Source organism: Mchenga conophoros, linkage group LG15 (assembly GCF_057382185.1).
Source record: "Mchenga conophoros isolate Kocher_MC1m ecotype Shallow Benthic linkage group LG15, M_conophoros_male_GT1.1, whole genome shotgun sequence".
Lineage (NCBI taxonomy): Eukaryota > Metazoa > Chordata > Actinopteri > Cichliformes > Cichlidae > Mchenga > Mchenga conophoros.
Window position 1 is genome coordinate 33,814,498 of NC_140540.1, and position 20,831 is coordinate 33,835,328.

Here is a 20,831-nt window from a genome sequence, read left to right on the forward strand (position 1 = left end):
AATGTGAATATATACACTTCTATTTCATCATCTGCTGGTTATGTAAAGACCATTCATCACTCATTTAGTCCAGATGTTGTAGTTTAGTCTCTAAGCTTTATCCAGGTTGCCTGCAATGAATATTTAATCCAGCAGATGGTGCTATTGAACACCTACACTCTTTCAGAATCAGAATAGTTGTTATTGTAGCAAAGAAACACTGAAGAAAACTTAGGTGCAATTCTCAGCACAACAGAAGCATGGTATTAGCATGGTATCTTCACTAGCCAAGCAGTATGCATTTCCCAGATCAGGTCCTCCCTGACCTTAACTCCCAAAAAGCAGAAGTCTGAGAGCCTCTCAACAGAAAACCGCTTGACAGTCAATGCCAGGATATAATTGATTTCTTCCTGAAATCAATGATCATTTCTACTTTTCTCATATTCTTATTTGTCTTATTGTGTACAAAATGCTAAAAGGTTAAAATGCTGCTGGCCCTCAGTCTCCCAATAAATAAGGTATAAATTTAAAAATGGTAGGTGGCTTCTTTCTTCAGTTAGCACATTCACAAAATGTTCAGAAAACTTGACCTCTGTCACTGAATTTGTAGTAGGAGCACCAACTGTACTGTGCCTCATTTTGGAGCTACTGTCTGCCCGGCCGGGTGATGATAAAACAGAAATCAAACTTCTCTATGATCTATGACCACCGTTCCAAAAAACACACTGACACTTACAACAACTCAACTTTATTGTTATATACTGCTAAAGGAATGCAGGACAGATTTCGCAATATATATTTTGTATGTCTCGTGTGTGGTCGGGTGGACACAGCGCATTCTTTCCACATCTATCATATCTGTAGCATGCACACATGCTAAAGCCACTCACATATTATCATCAAGATTTTTTCTGTCTGCAGTTCTGAGAATGAAAACTATGAGCTGACTGAAGGATTGAATATTATCCTCTGTTTCCGTTTTTAATCCAGTGTTTGCCCCAGTCCTCCAGAATTCAACTGAATGTAAATGTACAAGTTACTTTCCGAGGTGTTCCCTAAACAAAACACAATCTGCAGGAATGTTGCTTAATGAAAAGTCTAAGCTCTGTGCACAAACATTAAGCCAAATATAAACAAAAACTAGAATAAATAGATTATTAAATTATATACAACAGTTTACTGTTCATCCTCACTAAAGTTGTAGAAGCAAAACTGAAGCAGTTTTCTTTAGACTACAAAGACGCTGAAGGAGATGGAACGAAAGCCAATGTATTCTTCTGTCTGTGGATCCAGCAGCACAGAGATGAACAGAGCTTATACACAAGTGATTACAATGCCTCCACTTTGTGCCTTATTTTTACATTTGAGACCTTTGATTTGAAAAAAAAATTCAAGTTCTAGAACTTGAAAGTAAAATGATCAAGTTTCAGAAATGTGGAAGTTCATTTAGCTCTTTGTGCCCCTCCCACAGATGACGAACACACCTTCCAGGATTTTCCTGGATTGTTTTCCTTACAGAACACAAAGAGAATGAGTATGGAGTAATCAGATGTGACTTTTGAGTGACTGACTATTACCCAAAGCCAAAGTCATAAATCTAAAAATGTGTCCAAACTGCAGCCGCGAAGATTTTCGCTTCATTTTCTGCTGTTTAAAAGAACTCCAGAGATGAGAGGAAGTATTAACATAACTGAGGGATACAGTCTGTGATTGAAGCAGTCTCGGTGTTCACACTCTGCTAAGCTGAACTGAATCAGCTTCAGGCCCAGCAGGACTCAGTTCACATAGGTAGAACAGGGTCTCCTCACTAGCTTCTGCCTCTGTCAGGGGCTCCAGGCGAATCAGCGAGCTGCGATGTGCCTGCTTCGACTCCAAGCTGGTGTCCACTATCTCTGATGACTTCTCAGCATCAATAGAAGCCACAGAGCTGGAAGAAGGCTCATGTTGGGTGCTTGAGGAGCCTGTGCTGCTGCCGTCTATGGCTAGATCCAGGTCTGGAGGAGGAATACAGCCATCGAGGAAAGCCAACAGAGGGCAGGTGGTGTACTGGATCAGCTGCTTATCTTGTTGGGGGAGCAACAAAAAACAAACTTTAAATATATCTGGTTCAATGAAGAAAAACACGTGAAACATCCTTTACTTTTCCTAACTTTATTAACAACATAACATTAATGATCATCTGCTCATGTCATAAAGAAAAGAGCTTCAAACAATCAACACTAACTAAACTTGTGAAATATTTGAATGTCTGCTCTCTGACGCCGATTTGGAGACACAATGTTGCAGGTAGAGAGAGTTGTTAATTAATTGTAATTTTAGATATTACTCCAAATCTTAATCAGCTGCTTATTAAATAAAACCAGCAAGTTCACACCACAGTGTGGGAAATAAAAGCTTAAATGGCATTATATGAAGTATCATTAACCCTAATAAAGTGTAATGTTTCAGTAGTATCATACCAAATTAAGTACTAATCTTAGGAAGATTGTTTTGCTTGTAACTGCTTATAACAGTCTGTATTACAGATTTACAGCACAAAACAGTGACGACTTTATAGCATTAACAATCAGTAATTGCCTACAGGATACTGAAAGTACATAGTTACTGTACATCTGTTGTATTGTAATTTAGAAAATAATGACATCCATATGCATCTAACTCATTTCAGCAGTACCTTTTGGATTTGCAATATATCCAATGGCTAATTTAAAACTATCTTTGGTTCATTGTGTGGTTTATCCTTACCTGTGTTATCTTCCTCACTCCTCCCTTTGTTCACCTCTGCTGTGCTCCCTTTGGAGGGCACATTCTCCTGAAGGGTGACATCACAAGACAGAAGCTTTAAAACAGACAAAAGCTAACAGCATAGATGTAAATTAGAAGTTAGAGAACAGATTTACATGTTCAAGAACAAATATTCTTACAGACAGGGAATGAGCTGCTGCCATATGTGGAACACTTGCAAGTGTCTCTGAGAAGAAAACTGGCACGTGCAGACTGGTGCAGCTGCAGTCTCTTCTTGCCGAGTGTGCAATCGACGCTATTAGTTTACCAGTCAATCTATGTTGCCACTCTCATCTATGGCCATGGCTTTTTGGTAGTGACTAAAAGAATGAGATTGTTGATACAAGCAGAGAAAAAGAAGCTTGCTCTGTAGAGTATCTAGGCCAGATAGTGAAGAGGTTAGCAGCTTGGTCATTCAGGAAGGACTTAAAACAAAAGTCCTCCCTCCAATTGAAAGCCCTGAGATAACAGAGTCAGACACTTGACTAGAACCACCTCTTAGGTGAGGTGATTCAGGCATGTCGAAACTAAGAGGAGACACACTGGCAAGACTATGTCTCAGCCAACTTGGGAATGCCTCAGCGCCCCCTCCCCCAGAAGAGCTTGGAGGAGGTTGATGGGGAGAGGTAGGTTTGGCTTTCCTGCGTCCCAGAGATGGACAGGCAGCAGAAAATGAATGGGTGGCTCCTTCCATATTTTTACCTCAAAATACTCCCATTACATTACCTTTATAGCAGTGGAAGTACCAATGGTCAGCTTATCCAGTTTTGGATAACACATCTGATCAGTTTGACTAAGGCTAGAAACCACCAATGACCTAAGTGGGTGTTTATGATGTGTGTGTGTATAATGCTATCTTACCTCTTGAGTATCAAAATCAATGCCACACTGTTTTCCATAAAGCATGGCCTGGAAGTCCTCTAGACTGCAGTCAATACTATCCAGATAGTCCATGAGTTCCACCCTAACAAAAAAAGACAAATTCACACACGTTAAATAAAATGAATGAAATGGAACACCATATTCACATGATCACATGACCAACATGGAGTTGTAGAGTTAAAATGTGACAGCACTAGACACTTAAATGTACTACATGCCTGTTCAGCTGTCTAGAATTTGGGGAATTTGTGGTTCGCATACTGCACACAGCACACAGCAAAGTATTTAAAATACTAAAAACAGCAACGCACATGCAATGCTTTTACAATGTTACATATGCATCTTGTGCATAATCAGCCCCCTTACAATGTTGCTTTCATGACTCTGTACAGACAGCATAAACACAGCAACATATACTGTCAGTATGGATGGGTCAATCCAGCTTGGAAGGTCAGAGCAAGGGTATGTGCTAATTAGCTAAGATAAGGTTCAGTGTAATCAGTGTTCTTGGGAAACTGTGCCTGACCAGTCTAACACATGACATTAACCATAACTGATTTCCAGTGAAAGTTTATATGGCTTGCCAAAAACAATCTGTGATTTGTGCTGCCTTGCAGAAAGTGGTACTGTTGTAGTGAAAGGGTTTGGAGAACTAAGTGGCTAATCCAAGGACAGGCTGGCTATGCAAGACACATCTCCTGGATGCACTGGTACGCATCTTCTGTGATGTATCCTCAGGTGTTTCAGGTCTCGCAACATCATACACCCTCGCCCAGGCGACCCAGCCGGGGGTGATCAGGCCCCAACTTGGTACCAGTAGCTGCCCATGGATCAGCCCTCTCAATCCACAGCCACCTTGTGGCTTTCTCTGCCGCTTTGTTCACAGCCTGGATAGCCCTCTTCTTGGCTGCCCCAGCCACTCCCAGTCGGCCCAGGACTTTGCAGAGTGATTGTCCTGCAAAGCCCCTACAACCCACTTCTATGGGCTCATAGATAGGGATGGGTATCGTTTAGGTTTTATCCGATACCGGTGCCAAATCGGTACTTTTGAAACGGTGCCGGTGCTCAAACGGTGCTCAAACCGGTGCTTAAAGAATGGAGAACACAAAATTGGTCCAAAAACCTCTCATGTTCAGCTGGTTTTTTGTAAAAAGATAACAATGTTAGCCTTTTCTGCAGCTATGGGGCATATATGGCATCACTCTTGGCTGGAAGCAGTGCTTAAACAATGGAAAAAACACAAACTTTGTCCTAAACCTCTCATGTTTAGCTGTTTTCCACTTTTTCTTTGGTCATTTTAGCCTTTTTGGCCAGGGTGAAGGGAGTATCTGCCATCAAACAAGAAGACAGCCGCATGTAGCTATGATGATGTTTGCTAGTTCACTTTACATGCATTAATGTAATAACGTGGTTAGCCTACTCAACGTAAATTACACACGAACATTAAGCTACTCACGCAGAGAAGAACGGCTGCCGCTGCATCATCATCCGTCATCATTTCTGCTACACTGGCAGGGCTAGGGGCCAGGACTCTCCTCTTCGGGGTTTTTGGGGGATATTGCTAACTCCGGGTCAGATAACAGGCAACCCACGCACAGTAGATGTGCTCGGTGTGAGGTCTCGCAGCAAGCTATCATACGGCGCATTTCTGGGCTTTTAAAAAAAACGCTATGCGTCGCCAGGTGTTTCATCGGATTCGAGGTGTTACCTCCTTTGACAGTATCACAGTATCAGCTTAAAGCACTTGTTGCAGGCTGCTGAGTTTGCATATTTTGCTGTGAAGTACAGCCAGACTTTTGACCGCTTCGCCTTGGACATTTTAATCTGTAGCTCTGCTCTAAAAGAACGCACGTACCTGGACCCGCCTACTATCCTCGGAAACGTAAAATTATTGGCTAGAAGTGTATCACAGCTCAGGAAAAAAAAAAAGCACCGAAATAAAGCACCGAAATGTGCGCTGCTTTTCGGTCTGGTTACTACCGTTTATGTCAGAACCGGTGCCATCATGGCACCGGACACCGGTACCCATCCCTACTCATAGAAAGTCTTGCAGCCCCTTCCCCTGCAGTCCTGCACTAGTTCCTGGTACTTTGCGCGCTTTCTCTCGTTGGCCTCTTGGATCTGCTCTTACCAGGGCACTGTGAGTTCCAGCATGATCAGATGTTTTGAGGCATCAGAAATAATGATCATGTCTGGCCAGAGGGATGTTTTTACAATGTGCCGTGGGAACTTTAGCTGGTAAACAGCTAAAGAAACCCAGTATAAATAACTAGCAGGCAGAAAACGAAAGACTTTTTTTGGCCTCCACATGGACATTTCTATAACGCCTTGTTAAAGCTAAGACATTACATGTTACAAACATGGGAAGGGTGCATTTGATACTGCACATGTAATCCAATGATAGCTTTTAAATGTAACTTCTCGTGTAGTTCTCACTTGATATTAGGCTACTCGATATTTGGCTAGCAGAATTCCAGAGTTCATTTAAATTATTTGATTACCTGGGGCAGACCTAGCTTTAAAGCGTAGTTTACATATTTCAGAAACGTAGCGATCACTGTCCCGTGGAAACATCCAGTTGTGTGTCAACTATTTAGCTATTTTTGCACAGCCTGCTCCTGGGGTCTTGCCTGGTGTGGTTAACCCCAGCCTCTATCTACAGTTTACATGTGACGTCAGAGCTACTGGTGAGAAAAAAAACCAGTATCGTGCTCCTTTGCCCTCTAGCCATCCTTTGAACATATTTGAGACTTAGCCAAAATGCCAGCTATTGGATGGCCAGTGGAGAATATCTGGTTTATTCTCCTGGTGACCATCTCTCCGCTTCTTCAAGCAGGTGGCAAAGCCTGTGAGTGTTTGTTTGGCAGCTTCCAAGTCCTCAGGTATAGACAGCTTGCTGAACTTCTTAACAAGTGCACAAGACAACCCCAACAAGGTGGTTTTACAGGTGGTAGACACAGACCATCCTTCCCGACTAATTTTACTTGAGTTCTGCTTCTTGTTAAGTGTCCATTTCACTACTTGTAGCATGAGACGGTACCTGCAGCCCAGTAAAAGTGCTGTCTCATCTTTATATACACCATCACAAGACATTTTGATGTCACCCAGCATAATCTCAAGAATGTGCACAAGATAACAAAAGACAGCCCCCCCCCCCCCCCAAAAAAAAGCATCTATCCAACGGCAAGACCAATGTCTGCTTCTTTGTGCAAAGAACAGGAGGAGCACTGCCAGAGGCCGACAAAATGACCTCTACCTGGCTACTAACATTCATGTTTCTTACCAAATCATCAGTAAAAGACTCACGAGGGCCACAAGGGTCCAACAACATTAGAGTGACCCATATTCACACACCAGTTTAACTGACTATGCATTACACTACGATGATCCCCCGCGTAGTTTGGAAGATCAGTTTTTCACACAGAAGGATCTGGGTCACAGAGTATCTTATAACCAAGGGATGACCTCAGTGTAACCAGTCAGCCATCAGTTCCACATCAGCTCAGTGCTCCATTTAAATGTTTTGTAAACATCTGAAAGGGATCGATAGTCTTATTTGAAAATAAAAGTCTCACAATCTAAACAACCAATGAAGCATCAATATTCAGTGAGAATTTCGGTTCAAACTTACTTCCCCAACAGGTTGATGTTCTGTGATATTGCTGCTCCATTCTCATTCAAGATGGAATCCATCATTTTCACGGGGTCCTCAAGACTCAGCACTGAGGGTTTATTAAGCTGTAGGGCACTACTAGTTGTTCCACTGCTGTCTAGAGTGCTGCTCCTCTGACCGTCATCTGCTGCGGCTGCCGACACAGCTTCAGTGTGTTTGAGGCCTTCTGTAATGGTGGTGCACACCTCTGTTTCAGCTGGAAGCACTGGACAGCTCTCGAGCTCTACTTCCACAATTTCGACATCGCTGAAGGAAAACATATAGAATATATTTAACTATATGAATATATTTAAAACTTAACCTAAACACAACTTTCTAAAGTCAGTGTATTGTCATTTTACTTAACTGGCAAAGACTTTATGGCACTGGTTGCCATATACATTACCAGTCTTTAAAGTAAAATATTTAGTGGGAAAATTAACACCACAATGTTGCAATAATATGCAAATTATTTCAAACCTGTATTGAATTGAAAAATGAACAAATGTTGAAAGTGAAGTGTGTTGTTTTCCTCTTTTTAAAATTTATTATCATTATTTAAAAAATTTTTTTTTAGCAAAGCAACAATAACACAAGACAAGGACATACAAAAAGGAAAACAGGACGAGGTGAAAACGAGCCACAAGTGAAAAACCTCAATTTTTGGGACAACCAAAAGCAGCTGGTCGACTGATCCAAGGGCCCGCGAAGGAACAGAAATACATCAGAAAGATTTGCTAGGTATTTACCTGTTTTTCCTAATTGTACTGGAATCTGTGGACCTCATTTTTAACAATGAGTTTAATTCCAAATTATTTTCCTTATTTCACAAAGCTTTTTCAAACTGATTGGTTGCAAATAGATTTATAGTTCTGTCATTTTGTGCTTCACATTTGATTTCTTGTTTGGTGTGTTTTTTATTTGATGCATATGAAGCGATCATGCCATGCAGAACTGCTTTTTTAGTTTCCCAAATAAGTATTTGGGGAATCATTTATGTCCACCAAAGGATGTAATTGATGCATGCAATGGTGCATCACTCTTTACACTTTAAGTGTGACAAACATATTTAAAAAAACAAACAAACAAACAAACAAAAAAAAACGGGGGGGGGAATCAAATAGTTTTTCACACCACTGTAACTACTTCACAGCTACAAAGAGCTCAGCAAGTATGATGGGTCTTGTTTGGTAGCAACATGTCATGTAATGACACTATATAGATTGTATTGATGCAAACTGACTATTCCATTGTTCAGTGTAGCAGGTTGGAGTACCAATTCAACATCTTCAAAGGCACTTGACAGAGCAAAGCACACCTCTACTACAGCTGTTAAGATGTTACCATCTGATGTTATAAGGGCAGAATGCTAATGCCTTTCAAGAAGTCTTAGGTAAATCGTCTTACCCTTGCTCGTAGGCTTGTGACTCTTCTGTGATCTCCGACGTTACCTCTCCATCATTCTCAGGCAAGTCACAGATAATGACATCATCAGACAGCTCAGAACCCTTTACGCCATTGATACTACTGACAGAGGACTTAACACGGGGCACAGAGAGATTCATGACTTTAGAAAAGATTGTTTACAGAGCTCTTACAAGATGATATAATCAACATGCCAATGCTCAACTTTAGGACCACGCACGCACGCACGCACGCACGCACGCACACACGCACACACGCACAGCAAGGTGAACAAAACCCTTAAAGCGGAACATTTCAACTTTAAATTGCAAAGAATTTGGGAATATCATCATCTGTTGTTCATAGTCTTAGATGAATGAAATCTGTACGCAGAGAAAAATATAAAAGCAAATTTTGAATAGTCAATAACTTTAGGCACTTAGAGCCACAGCCTCAAGAGTAGACAGTTCTGCTGTGGCAATCACTGCCTGCACAAGCACATCTGTGACCAACGGTCAGGGGCAGAGTTCTTCACTGCATCTACAAATACAACTTAAAACCTTAGTATGCAAAGAACAGCAAAACTGGGATCCATCCCAAAAAAAATAATAAAACAAACTGTTTTGAATTTGTATTTGATCATTTAGTGTGACTACTGCTCAGGACGTCCAGCACACTTTCTATTAAATTAGAAGGTGAGTGATTCAGTCTGGCTCCTCTAGTTTGAGTCCCTGAACTACCCCAAAGCATCAGTTTATAGTGAGTGTGAGTGTTTGTGTGCTTGGCAAAGTACTTGGACAGAGAATGAAGTGCCTGTATGACAGGATTTGTGAATGGATGAATGAGGCTTGTAGTTATAAATATACTTCTCTTACTCTAATTTTACCAAAAAGTTAATAAATACATTCATTCTTACATGGAAAAACTCAGTACCTCTCTAAATTAATCAGACCATCAGATTAATTGAATTACAATCAGGACTTTCAAACTAAATGCCAAGAACCTGTGTCAACACAGGAAGCCAGTCGCTTGTCTTGTATTGCTTTGGTTTGGTTAGTTGCTGCAAATCAGCTACAGCAACATGCTGAAGACTAAGGCCAGCCACATAAAAAAACTACATATTAAAGAGACCCACAAGAGCAGCAGCTCGTGATTGACTTGTTAATGAGATAGTACTTGGTGTTGTTATCCTGAAATACACGTTACCATTGTGATTGTAAAATTAATTATGTTCAGTTAGATAAAATATTTGCAATGGCTAACATTATAGAAATTTTCATTTTTCTGCTGTGGTACAAAGTTGGGTACTGAGTTCAGAGTTACTGTATTGGTAATCATACAGGAAACATTTCTGGTATCACTAGACTTCTAATTTATTTAAGGCAGCACTTAAAAACAATACTTTTGAAAAGCATAATGTGAACAGTAACCATTCTTTACTGACCTGTTCAACACACACTTTGTCATCATAGATCTGGTGAATGAATTTGGGCTTCTTCCCATTGCCATTCATAAGAATGGGCCTGTTTAAAAACAAAGACAAAAACTGTGATATGGTAGTCCTTTGGAAAACATCTTTATTGTTAAAAGTTCTTATTTGTTGTACCATTGTATTTAATGGCCAACCCTTTGTTGAAAACCAAACTAATATTTTATGTCACTAGTAATCAATAAAAAAGCAGCTTTATCATTTGTATAATTTAAACTCACAAAAAGTTACACTTTGAAACACCTACAACAGTAACTTTATTAGTATGATATTAGTGTTATACTAGTGAATTATTTTTATCACATACGCCTTACATAAAACTGACAACCCCACTTCCAAAATGTAATTCAATTTTCTTTTGCCTCGAGGCGCCTTGTACAGTAAGTATAAATGCCCTACAATAATACAAAGAAAACCCCAACAATCATATAACCCCCTTTGAGCAAAGCCCTTTGAAACAGTGGGAAAGAAAAACTCCCTATTAACGGGCAGAAAACTCCAGCAAAACCAGGCTCAGGGAGGTGTGGCCATCTGCTGCGACCGGTTGGGATGAGGGGATGAAGACAATATGAAGACCAAAGATGAATATAACTAATAATTAAATGTAGAGGTGTATAAACACATAGTGAGTTTAGTCAAAAAGAAACCCTGCATCATGGGAATCCCCCAGCAGCCTAGACCTTTAGCAGCTTAACTAAGGAAGGATTCAGGATCACCTGATCCAGCCCTTACTATTGTATACTGTCAAAATGGAAAGTTTTAAGCCTAATCCTAAAAGTAGAGAGGGTGTCTGTCCTCAGTAGTCAACATCACTACAGGATTAGTCGTCTGCTTGCCCACCACTGGTGTCTCCAGTTGGTTAGCCATCACCAGTCTGTCTGTATCTGTAAGTACCACAGGATCCTAGCCTGGGGACCCTTACTGGAAACAGACGCCCTTTATCCACGAGCAGTCTTACTTACCGCTTACCACACAGTTTTTTTCCCCTCCCTAAATTACATCTTGACCGTTACTTTTGTTACTATTTATTTATCTTTAACACACAAGGTTTTTGGCAACTTATTAGTATAGGGGTGGTCATCTACTAATCAGAAGGTTTGTGGTTTGATTCCTTACTGTGCCAGTCTGCATGGGCAAGATACTAATTCCAAGTAAGCACTTACAGCAGAGCAGAAATGCATTATATCCGAACCAGTCCATTTACTATGTATAGCTACTTACTGTAAAGAATTAACACTGTAAACTCACCTTTTACGTTTTAAATTCAGGATGCGGTTGTTCTGCACCAATGTAACAATAAAATGGAGCAACTGAAAAAAAGACCAGTATGAAAAATTCAAGCCTGACATGAACACTTCATCGCTTTTCATCTCTGTATTTTTAATACATGCTGATAAAGGTTTTACGTCTGGCTGCTGAAAAATTAGGTGGTAAAAGAAACGGGATAAATCACTAAAAAACTTGTTTAGCTTTCAATGTACCAAGTAATTAGAAAGAGTCTTTTAATAACATATCAACAACATAACATGAATAATAAGGCATAATATTATGACATTTATTACAAAAGAAGTTCAACTTTAAATTCAGTATAATCTAATGAAGATACAATCATAACTTATGAATACAGTTCCAAATCATATGACTGCTGACCTTTTTGATGAGCTGTTGTTGGTGGGCATGTTTCTGTCTCAGATCTGATAACTCTCGCCACAGAGACTCGTTCTCTCTGAAAAATACGATTTTTGCAGTCAACAGATTGGACTACAGGACCAGCTGTCACCTGTAAGATTCAGTATTCGATTACACAGTCTTGCATTCATGTAAGAATTCCTTCCTGATACACTGATCAAACACAATCGGGTTATTACATCTCAAATCAGCACGAGCTTACTGCTCAACTCTCTCTGATCTGCATAACAATTTTAATGGAACATATATAGTTTATCTATTTTAACTTCAAATATAAAACACTTTAAGAGATGTGTTTTCATGCCTTTGTTCTGGCACAAACAGGAATATCTCAAAGGTATATTTTTTGACTTATTTCTCCTAAATTACAGGTCCTGGTGCATTTTGATAGCAGGAAAGACGAGTGAAAATTACAGGCTTTTATGCGCAATGGCCATTGAGATGTTCACTTTGAAACACTGCCAATGTGCAAAAAAGAAACAATGTTTTAAAAGTGGATGGAACAATTTAACTTTCTGGTGAGAAACCTGTTATTTAGTTGGGTGTTACTTTAACATGTAACTACCACTTCATCCAGCAGGCTACACGACCAAGCTCTGTGATTGACGGTGACCTGTTCAGAACATACATAGTGTCAGGTGTGATAGGTTTCTGTATTTTTGTTGTGTTAAAAAAAATGATACCAATAACAATAAGAAATACAAATGACTATTTACTGACCAAAACCTTTACATGCAACTTCTCCAGATGTGTTGGTTTGCATCTGTTGGTTTAAAGCCCTACACTCACCTCTTGAGTGTTGCCAACAGGGCATCGATGTTCTCCTGTTTGCTGTGAACACTTTGAACACTTGCCAAAATCTTGGTCAGGTCTTCCTGTCGAATCTTGTTGTCCTCTGGTCGAGCATTAGAAACCTGAAAAACATAAAGCATGACTAAGTCTTGTGCTTAAAGGACAGCAAAGTTGTGATCTGCCACAATGGATCAGAAGACTGAGCAGATGGTTTCATCAACAAACTCTCTCTGAGATGATTTAGCACAGCTGAGACTATTTGCGAAGTAACAGTTGTTACTGTCGTCCTTGTAATGACACTAAACAAATAGAGGGGTCCAAATGTGACTGTGGTATAGGCTAAATGTAAAAAAAAAATAAAATTTTGGAATGACATTTGAATTTTCTGACTGAAAATCATTTTTTGATTCAGAAAAAAAGGAAATGGTTTGCAAAATACTTTGTTCCATATTTACTTCCTAAAACAAGGCAGCATTTCAATCGACTGGAGCTTCTTAACACATGGTTGTGTATGATAAATGGAAATGGACTGGTTCTTATATAGCGCTTTTCTACCCCGAGCACTCAAAAACACAACTTGCCTCATTCACACCAGCGCCTCTTTCTACACTATCAGAGTCTGGCTGCACGTTGCATTACCATTTTCTGGAAATCCCCCAGAGATCAGGAAAAAAACAAAACATGGGTGCTGGTACTCCTCAGCCTCCTAGTAGATGCACCTATGGTATCAATTTCAAAATCTTAGATCGCTTTGTTAGCAATCACCTGATTTTCAGAAAACTTGAATTCTGACCTTGACCTTGAGGTCGAGGTCACTAAGATTTTAACTGCTCCATGATTTTTAGTAGATGCATCTATGGCATCAATTTCAAAACCCTAGGTGACTTCCTTCTTGGGTTATTGCATTCACAAATTGGCGTGTCCATGTTGCCAGCCTGCCCCGCAGGGTGACAATATCACATGAGCTTTTCACAGCTGAAGGGTAAAAACATTTGTTCCTTATGCTACTAAGGATTATACCCTCTTATGTTACTCTTCACTGTTTTACAGTTAGTGGAAAAATGTCAGAACTCTCATATCATGGAACTGTAGTTCAGCAGCCTCAGTTTATCAGTAAGAAGCACACAATTTCAAATGGACTAAAACAAATTCCCTGACAAACTTGAAAGTGTCTTCTCTCAACCTAACTAGAAGACAATGGAAGCTGTCATTTGCATCTTACATTTAGACTCCTAATGAAATTGTATACATTTGAAAAATATGATGGTGAAGGTCAGGAGGTTTCCAAGGAGCAGGAGGATGTTTTTGACAAACAACAATCAATTTTTTAAGTCATCAAGGTTTGGGACTCATAGATACTGGCAGCTGTCTGAATCATGGGGGTAACTTTAGCTACATTTTTACATGACACAATGGTGGAAGACACCACCTTCCTCTTGATGTTCTCCAACAGATCATCTTGTCCTTGTCTGAAGTAGGGGTGCTGAAATTCCACTGGACCGTCTCTCTCCTGTTTCACAATGCCTGTATCAATGTGCATCACCTTACGGAATCCATCTACACACAGACACAAAGAACAGGGAAGAAAAACAAACAATCAATTGACCCTGGATTTCAAGTATATATACAGTATACTGACACTTGTACAGTCATACGATCAAAAACCAAAAACTTAAAATTATATCATAGATTTCAGTGTTTTGTGACTTTTGCCCCCTCTAAGTCCATAGCTTGTAGTCACGTGACTGACTCGATGCCTGGTGGGAGCTCCACTAATTACCCTATTATTCTAAGGTATTTACCTTACAGTATAAAAACAAAAGCAAGTGCTGCTGTGATTTGGACGATAGAAATAAAATAAAATTTTGTTGAATTTATTAAAAGTTAACAGTTTGAAAGACAAAATATTTTTACTATATGAAGGTGATTCTCAAAGAGCTATGAGCTGAAAAGTTGGCAGGATCGGGTGCAGCATTTCTTTTAAGAATAAAAAAACAAAACAAAATCTAAATTTGAGAAAACTGGACAAGTGACCCGAGGACACTCGCTCAGGGGAAGAGCCACCACTGAGACCCACAGGAGACCCGCCCAGTTCCAATAATTCACTCCATGGATGATACACTCAGCCTTTGACCACGTGATGAAAACTGATGGTCAAACGGTGCGCCCTGATGGAACGCTGACAATGGCCATATGGCACATTACAACCCAATGGCTGGTTGTTGTTACAGCAACACGGCCAAGCGTCCCTTGATGTTATTAGTATGCGACACAAACGCTACAACAAAGGTGGACGTCGAGGCGATGAGTTACCTGCTGCTCGCTATGTGGCTTTTTGTCAGATGACCACAGCATTGTTTTTCTTGCCATTTTCCTTGTTGCTGGGTTTCAAAAATGGCAGCTTTGATTTTTGAGAACAAGACTCTCTCATGACTCATCGAGTGACGCCACTGATTAGCCAATGGGTGGCATGGAGTCTTTTTACACCAGATTTCAGTACCTTCTCAGATCACTTTGGAGGTACTATTTTAGTACCTGGTACCAGGTACTATGGCCTAACCCTGAATACAATGGCATTTAGAAACATGCCCTGCCCTACAGGTTAAAAGACAAAACATAAAAGACAAAACTGTTCAGAAAGAATTGGTAGAAATGCTGAAAATGGGAGTCACAGAACTGTCACACAGTGCCTGCTGTAGTCCCGTGATTCTAGCCAATTTTATTGTTACATTGGTGCAGAACAACCGCATCCTGAATTTAAAACGTAAAAGGTGATTTTACACTAGGGCTGGGCCATATTATACCGTTCACGGTAATACCGGTATAATGTTAGGCAATGATAGGAAAATGAAGTATCGCGATAGAATATGAGTAAAACGTGCATGCGCAGTGCCTTTGTTTTCATACGCACATGGCCGATTGTTGAGTGAAACAGATGAACCAGAATTGGTTTGTAAAAATGGTGCAACTTCAGCGATGTGGAACTGGTTTGGTGTTTGTCCGTCAGATACACGACAAAGCACATTTTTTTGCAGAACATGCAAGCGGCCGTTGTTATTGTCGTATTTGTCGGACTAAGATGCTCTTTAGTCTGGTAGTAATCTGAGTCCTAAACTCCGTATGCTTCAGGTCAAACGAACACTGCAGCATCACTGAGAGTTAAAACTGTCTAAATTCTTTCATCTTTAATAAAACGATCAGCATTGCTGCTTTACCAGGTGTAACTATGAAGTTTAACTTCCAGGCATCCATGAAAACAAAAGTTATTACATTTAACGGAGTTAGAAGTTAGCAGGAAGCTAGCGGAACTTAGCTCGCTAGTTACCTAAGCATGATATAGCATGTTCTGACTGAGAGATTTCTGAAAAAATTCAAACGTACAGCTCTGCTATCACTTCCAACATAAATGAAGACAGGAAACTAAACAGCAGTGACGTTTGTAGGGTTACTGAAGTTGGGCTAACTGGTATATAATGATGTGCTACGTGATCGCTAGCGACACAGCTATGTTAGCATAACATAAACAGTGAAGCTGGAGGACGAACACTAACACTTTTCCACTTATAAAAGTTAACGTTAAAGTTCCTGATAGTTAGAGACAAATGCAATCGCATGGCAGGATGCTGTAAATGGACCAAACTTCAGTCAGGAGAACAACTGAGATAATTCATCCACAATACGAGGTTAGCCATTAATATACTGCAACAACATGGGAATAGCGCAGCTGCCAGAGAATTCAACATTAATGAATCAATGGTACAGAAGTGGAGGAAGCAAGAAGAATGAGTTTAATAAAGTTTGATTTATCTGACTGCTTTGTTTCGCTTAATGTGCCTTATAATCCCGTGCACCTTATGGTCCGAAAAATACGTACTGCACACTGCAGTTTAATGTTGCAAAGCACCTCTTTTTAACTTCAGTGGATATTATACATGGTTATGCTCAGGATATGTCAGCCCATTTCTACTGGAAATGCCTTTTGGTTAAACTTTCAGCAAGGAATTTGCATTTGCACTGTTACATTTTTATAAAGCTTTAATGTACATAAAAACCAGCTTCTTGTTTAAGTGGAAATAAATGGAAGGTTGTCTTTTTGTGCTAGTAATGTTGTGGAGTTGTATTTTGTCTCGCATCAATTATATCGTCAGTTATATCGTTATTGCAAATTTTCAAATATATATCGTGATAAATACTTTTGGCCATATCGCCCTGCTCTAGTTTACAGTGTTAATTCTTTACAGTAAGTAGCTATACATAGTAAATGGACTGGTTCGGATATAATGCATTTCTGCTCTGCTGTAAGTGCTTACTTGGAATTAGTATCTTGCCCATGCAGACTGGCACACTAGCCAGTGACTGAGCATGGCACTGAATAGATTGTCTCCTAGGAAGCAGGTAATACTTGCAATATGCCATGTGGTTACTATACTATCCAGCAGTCTCTAAAATTATCCCAAGTGATAAGGAAATGAGACTAGGAGTGAAATAATAGATCATACTGATTGCTTTTGCAATAAGGTCAGGGCTCGCAAAATCGCTAGCCCGACGTCCCAGGGCTAGCGATTTTTCCAGTCAGGCTACCAAAATTTCTCTCTGCCCTGCCCGTTGGGCTATTGTAGGAAGGAAAAATATATGTCAATGCTTTTGCATTCTTTCGGAAATGTAGCTGGGTAATTATGTCATTGGCATCGGTGAGCCACTGTCAATATGTGACATATTGAAATCGCGTTTGAATTTGCGCTTGTTTTTTGCTTTCACTTTGCAATCGCGCGAACTGTGTATAGAGAGCGACAGTACTGTTTGGTGAATGACGATAATTTGCGCACCAATTCCTCTGACATCGTCTTATCAATCGTTAGCTTACTATGCAAACATGACAAGTGAAATCTCCCGCAGCTTAAACATGTGCACAGAGAATCGCTGAGCGTTATGTGAGTGCGTGTGTAAAAGCAGCAGGATATATATTTTAGTTCTGCTGAGCCAAATAAGACAGGTCAGGGTGAAGAAGTGACAGCCAAAGAAAAGCTTACCACAAAACGGAAAAGTTATGACAAATCAGACTATAAGGCAAAAAGAAAGTGAAGCTTTATGGTTTCATGGACAAAAGAATTTCTGTGGCTGCAATATGACAAGCTAAATAACCAGGGGTGCACATAAGTGGTCCGCAGGTGCGCATTCGCTGTCAAAATAAAAAATGCGCACAAGATAAGAAGTTGCAACGCGTGTTTGCGTACATAGGATTTTCTGGAGGAGGACAGACATTTGTTTAGAACTCTTAAAGATATCGAAGAAGCTCCTTTAAGATAAGATAAGATAAGATAAGATAGAACTTTATTAATCCCTCGGGTGGGTTCCTCTGGGAAATTCGACTTCCAAAAAGCACAGCAACGACCGAAGTCATTTTTAAGCAATTACTGTGATGTTCCTCCACCTCCAAAGAAATGTCAGAAGGAGTCCGAACCACAAAAGAAGCATGTATTCTCGGAAAAGTGGTTGCAGGAGGTGAGCTGGCTTCAAACAAACGATGAACGCACAGAGATGTGGTGCAGAATGTGCCGTGAAAATCCCACTCTAGCGGACAAAAACAGTGCTTTTTATATGGACGCAAACGCACGTTGCAACTTCTTATCTGGTGCGCTTCTTTTATTTTGACAGCAAATGCGCACATGCGGACCACTTATGTGCACCCGTGTAAATAACATAATGTTCTGCCGGGTGTGTTGTTGGTTTTCCCTCGATTTCTGAGTCGACAAGCGCCTTTGTTACTGGGACCAGTCATTTTAAGAAAGGCCCCCATTAGAACCCATGAGAAATGCAAGAAATGCATTATTGCTCAGTCTGCAATATCTTTCCCAGAACAAACACCAATTGCAAATAACATACTAAAAATAAACCTGAAAATCAGTTTAAAACAGCGTACTATGTTGAAAATAGTGAACTACCACTGGCAAAATTTAGCAGTCTTTGCAAACTTCAAAAAGCAAATGGCCTCGATCTTGGTTCCACTTGCCTCTTACCCGTGACTTCAGTGGAAATTTCAAATTCAGGATCTGACACAGACTGATTCATGTCCTACACAGTTCTTACAAGTTCATAGAAGTTTCTGTTCAATTAGAACCAAGTATTTGAGTTGATGATTGTAATTTTTATACAATGTTGTAATTTGTGTTTCAACAATTTTTTGATTAATGTTTTGTTTCCTTTACAATATTATACTTTAATGTATAATATTGTAAAGGAAACAAAACATCAATCAAAAAATTGCTCTCTTTTTTATTCGGGCTACTTAAATTTATTTTGGGCTACCAAAATTGAAGAGTCCCTGCCCGAAGGGCTACCAGGGATTTTGAAATTTTGTGAGCCCTGAAGGTCATGGATAAGATGAAGCAAAATACGTTGTTGTTTTTTTTTTTAATGCAACTGCTCTAAAAACACTACCCTATCAGTTTCACTTACTTAACACTTCATTAACCTTTATAAGGGGGTACCTACAAAAAAGGAGGACAAACGGAATGCCGTCATAAAGCTATTGTGATATGTCACAGAACAACAGTTTCAGGGACAACTTCACCAACAAGGTGCATGGAGTATCTGAAAGACTGAAGCTCACGCTACACTTGTAGTGAAGCCAACAGCTTTATTACGACCATGGCATGTGACTCTGATAAATGCCACAGGACATAAGTTGATGTATCGCAGCCTACTCCATGGTTCCCACCCTAAATCTGACTATAATAACTTAAAATGTGAAAAAACAAAGGCATATAACAAACAACTGTGAAAGTAATCTACAAATTAGTTGTAATCAATGGCGGTCTTGATATTGTCCATGCATTTTTGCTAGGTGGTCTAGTGGATGGGTGTTTAAACAATAACCTGATTGTGATCTTTGCACAGAAATGAATGAAGTGAACTGACGTGTGTTACTACTTACAAAGCACCTGCGTAGCTGTCTAATACACAAAGCCAAATTCAAACAAACTTCTTCAGAAGAAAAAAGGACACCTTTCAGAAGCAGAATGCGTTTGCTTTGACAGCTACAGACCAAGATGAGGTAACGAAAGCATTCTTACACATGTTGAGCTGCCTGATGAAACTGGCCATGTTATTGTGCTTGAAAAACTTGGGGAGGATCTCTTTGGCGAAGCGCTGCTCATCCAAAACTAGAAAGCTGTTGCCCTCCTGGAAAAAAAAAATCAACACTACGACAGTGAGAACGCACCTTCAAAGAAAACTGGAACTATTTTAGCGTGTACGTAATTACACACAAACACAATTATCAACCTGTAGAGGCCAAAATTTGAAACTGATCCTCGCATGCAGGGACTGGTTCTGTATGCGTAGGCTAGCTAAGCAGCAGACACGCAGCAAAGAAAAATTACTGGCTAGCTAATAGTTTGTTTTTAGCTTTGCACAATGCAATTTGTCGAATACATGTTATGAAAATCAAGGATGATCACATCCTGTTGTTAATTTTGATTACCGTTTTTTAAATTAAGGTTATTCTCGCTAGCTAAATGTTTTGTTTGCTTTGGCATTTAAAACTAGCATGCTAGCTGTATGCAGCTTTAACTTTACCTGACTCCAGCAAATAAATTCATTGGTGTCTGTGTCCTCGACCAACGTCCACAATTTAGTGAGGAAAGCTGGGACATTCGAGTTGTGTTTCATATTGCCAATTTAACGACAGGTACACTTCGAAATTTAAAAACCGTAATATAAGGTTTGTTTTGTAGCCTATAAAAACGCTGGTCAAGTCTTGCTTTAAGGAAAACGCCAATGGCGTACAACTTCCGGTTCTAGTAAGCAGGAGCTGATTGGTCAAAAACGATTTTACGTAAGCCTTCTCACGTGGAGTTTCATGCAAACAAAAGAGAGGCTTTGCACATCGGTCTCCGTCAAGTCCCTCGTTTACTTTTTTAAGGGGGGGTTCCAGACTCTACTCGGAAATCTCGATTGGTCCCGCAAACGTGTCCGTCCATGTACACGTTTCCGATAGGACGGGGAGGGTGCGGGGATCACCCAGCCCGTGCTCACGTGCAATCCAGCGGCGGAGCCAGGAAATTCTCAGTGGGGTGGTCAGGATGGATCGCTGGCATACATGTTTCACAACCACCACACACCTGCAATATTTGGAATGCAGGTAGTGGTGAAAAAGAT

At 40.1% G+C, this 20,831-nt stretch overlaps 1 protein-coding gene across 1 annotated transcript; it reads right to left on the reverse strand.

The window, feature by feature from the left end:
- Positions 1 to 711: 711 nt before the first annotated feature.
- hsf2 (heat shock transcription factor 2) lies at positions 712 to 20,582 on the reverse strand. The gene is made up of 12 exons (XM_085247048.1): positions 20,250 to 20,582; positions 19,745 to 19,853; positions 14,101 to 14,228; positions 12,669 to 12,793; positions 11,841 to 11,916; positions 11,439 to 11,500; positions 10,146 to 10,224; positions 8,705 to 8,835; positions 7,277 to 7,564; positions 3,625 to 3,727; positions 2,725 to 2,791; positions 712 to 2,042 (listed from the first exon to the last, which is right to left on the reverse strand). Exons 1-12 carry the CDS (start codon positions 20,340 to 20,342, stop codon positions 1,708 to 1,710), a joined length of 1,596 nt encoding a protein of 531 aa, XP_085103174.1. The 5' UTR covers positions 20,343 to 20,582; the 3' UTR covers positions 712 to 1,707.
- Positions 20,583 to 20,831: the final 249 nt, after the last annotated feature.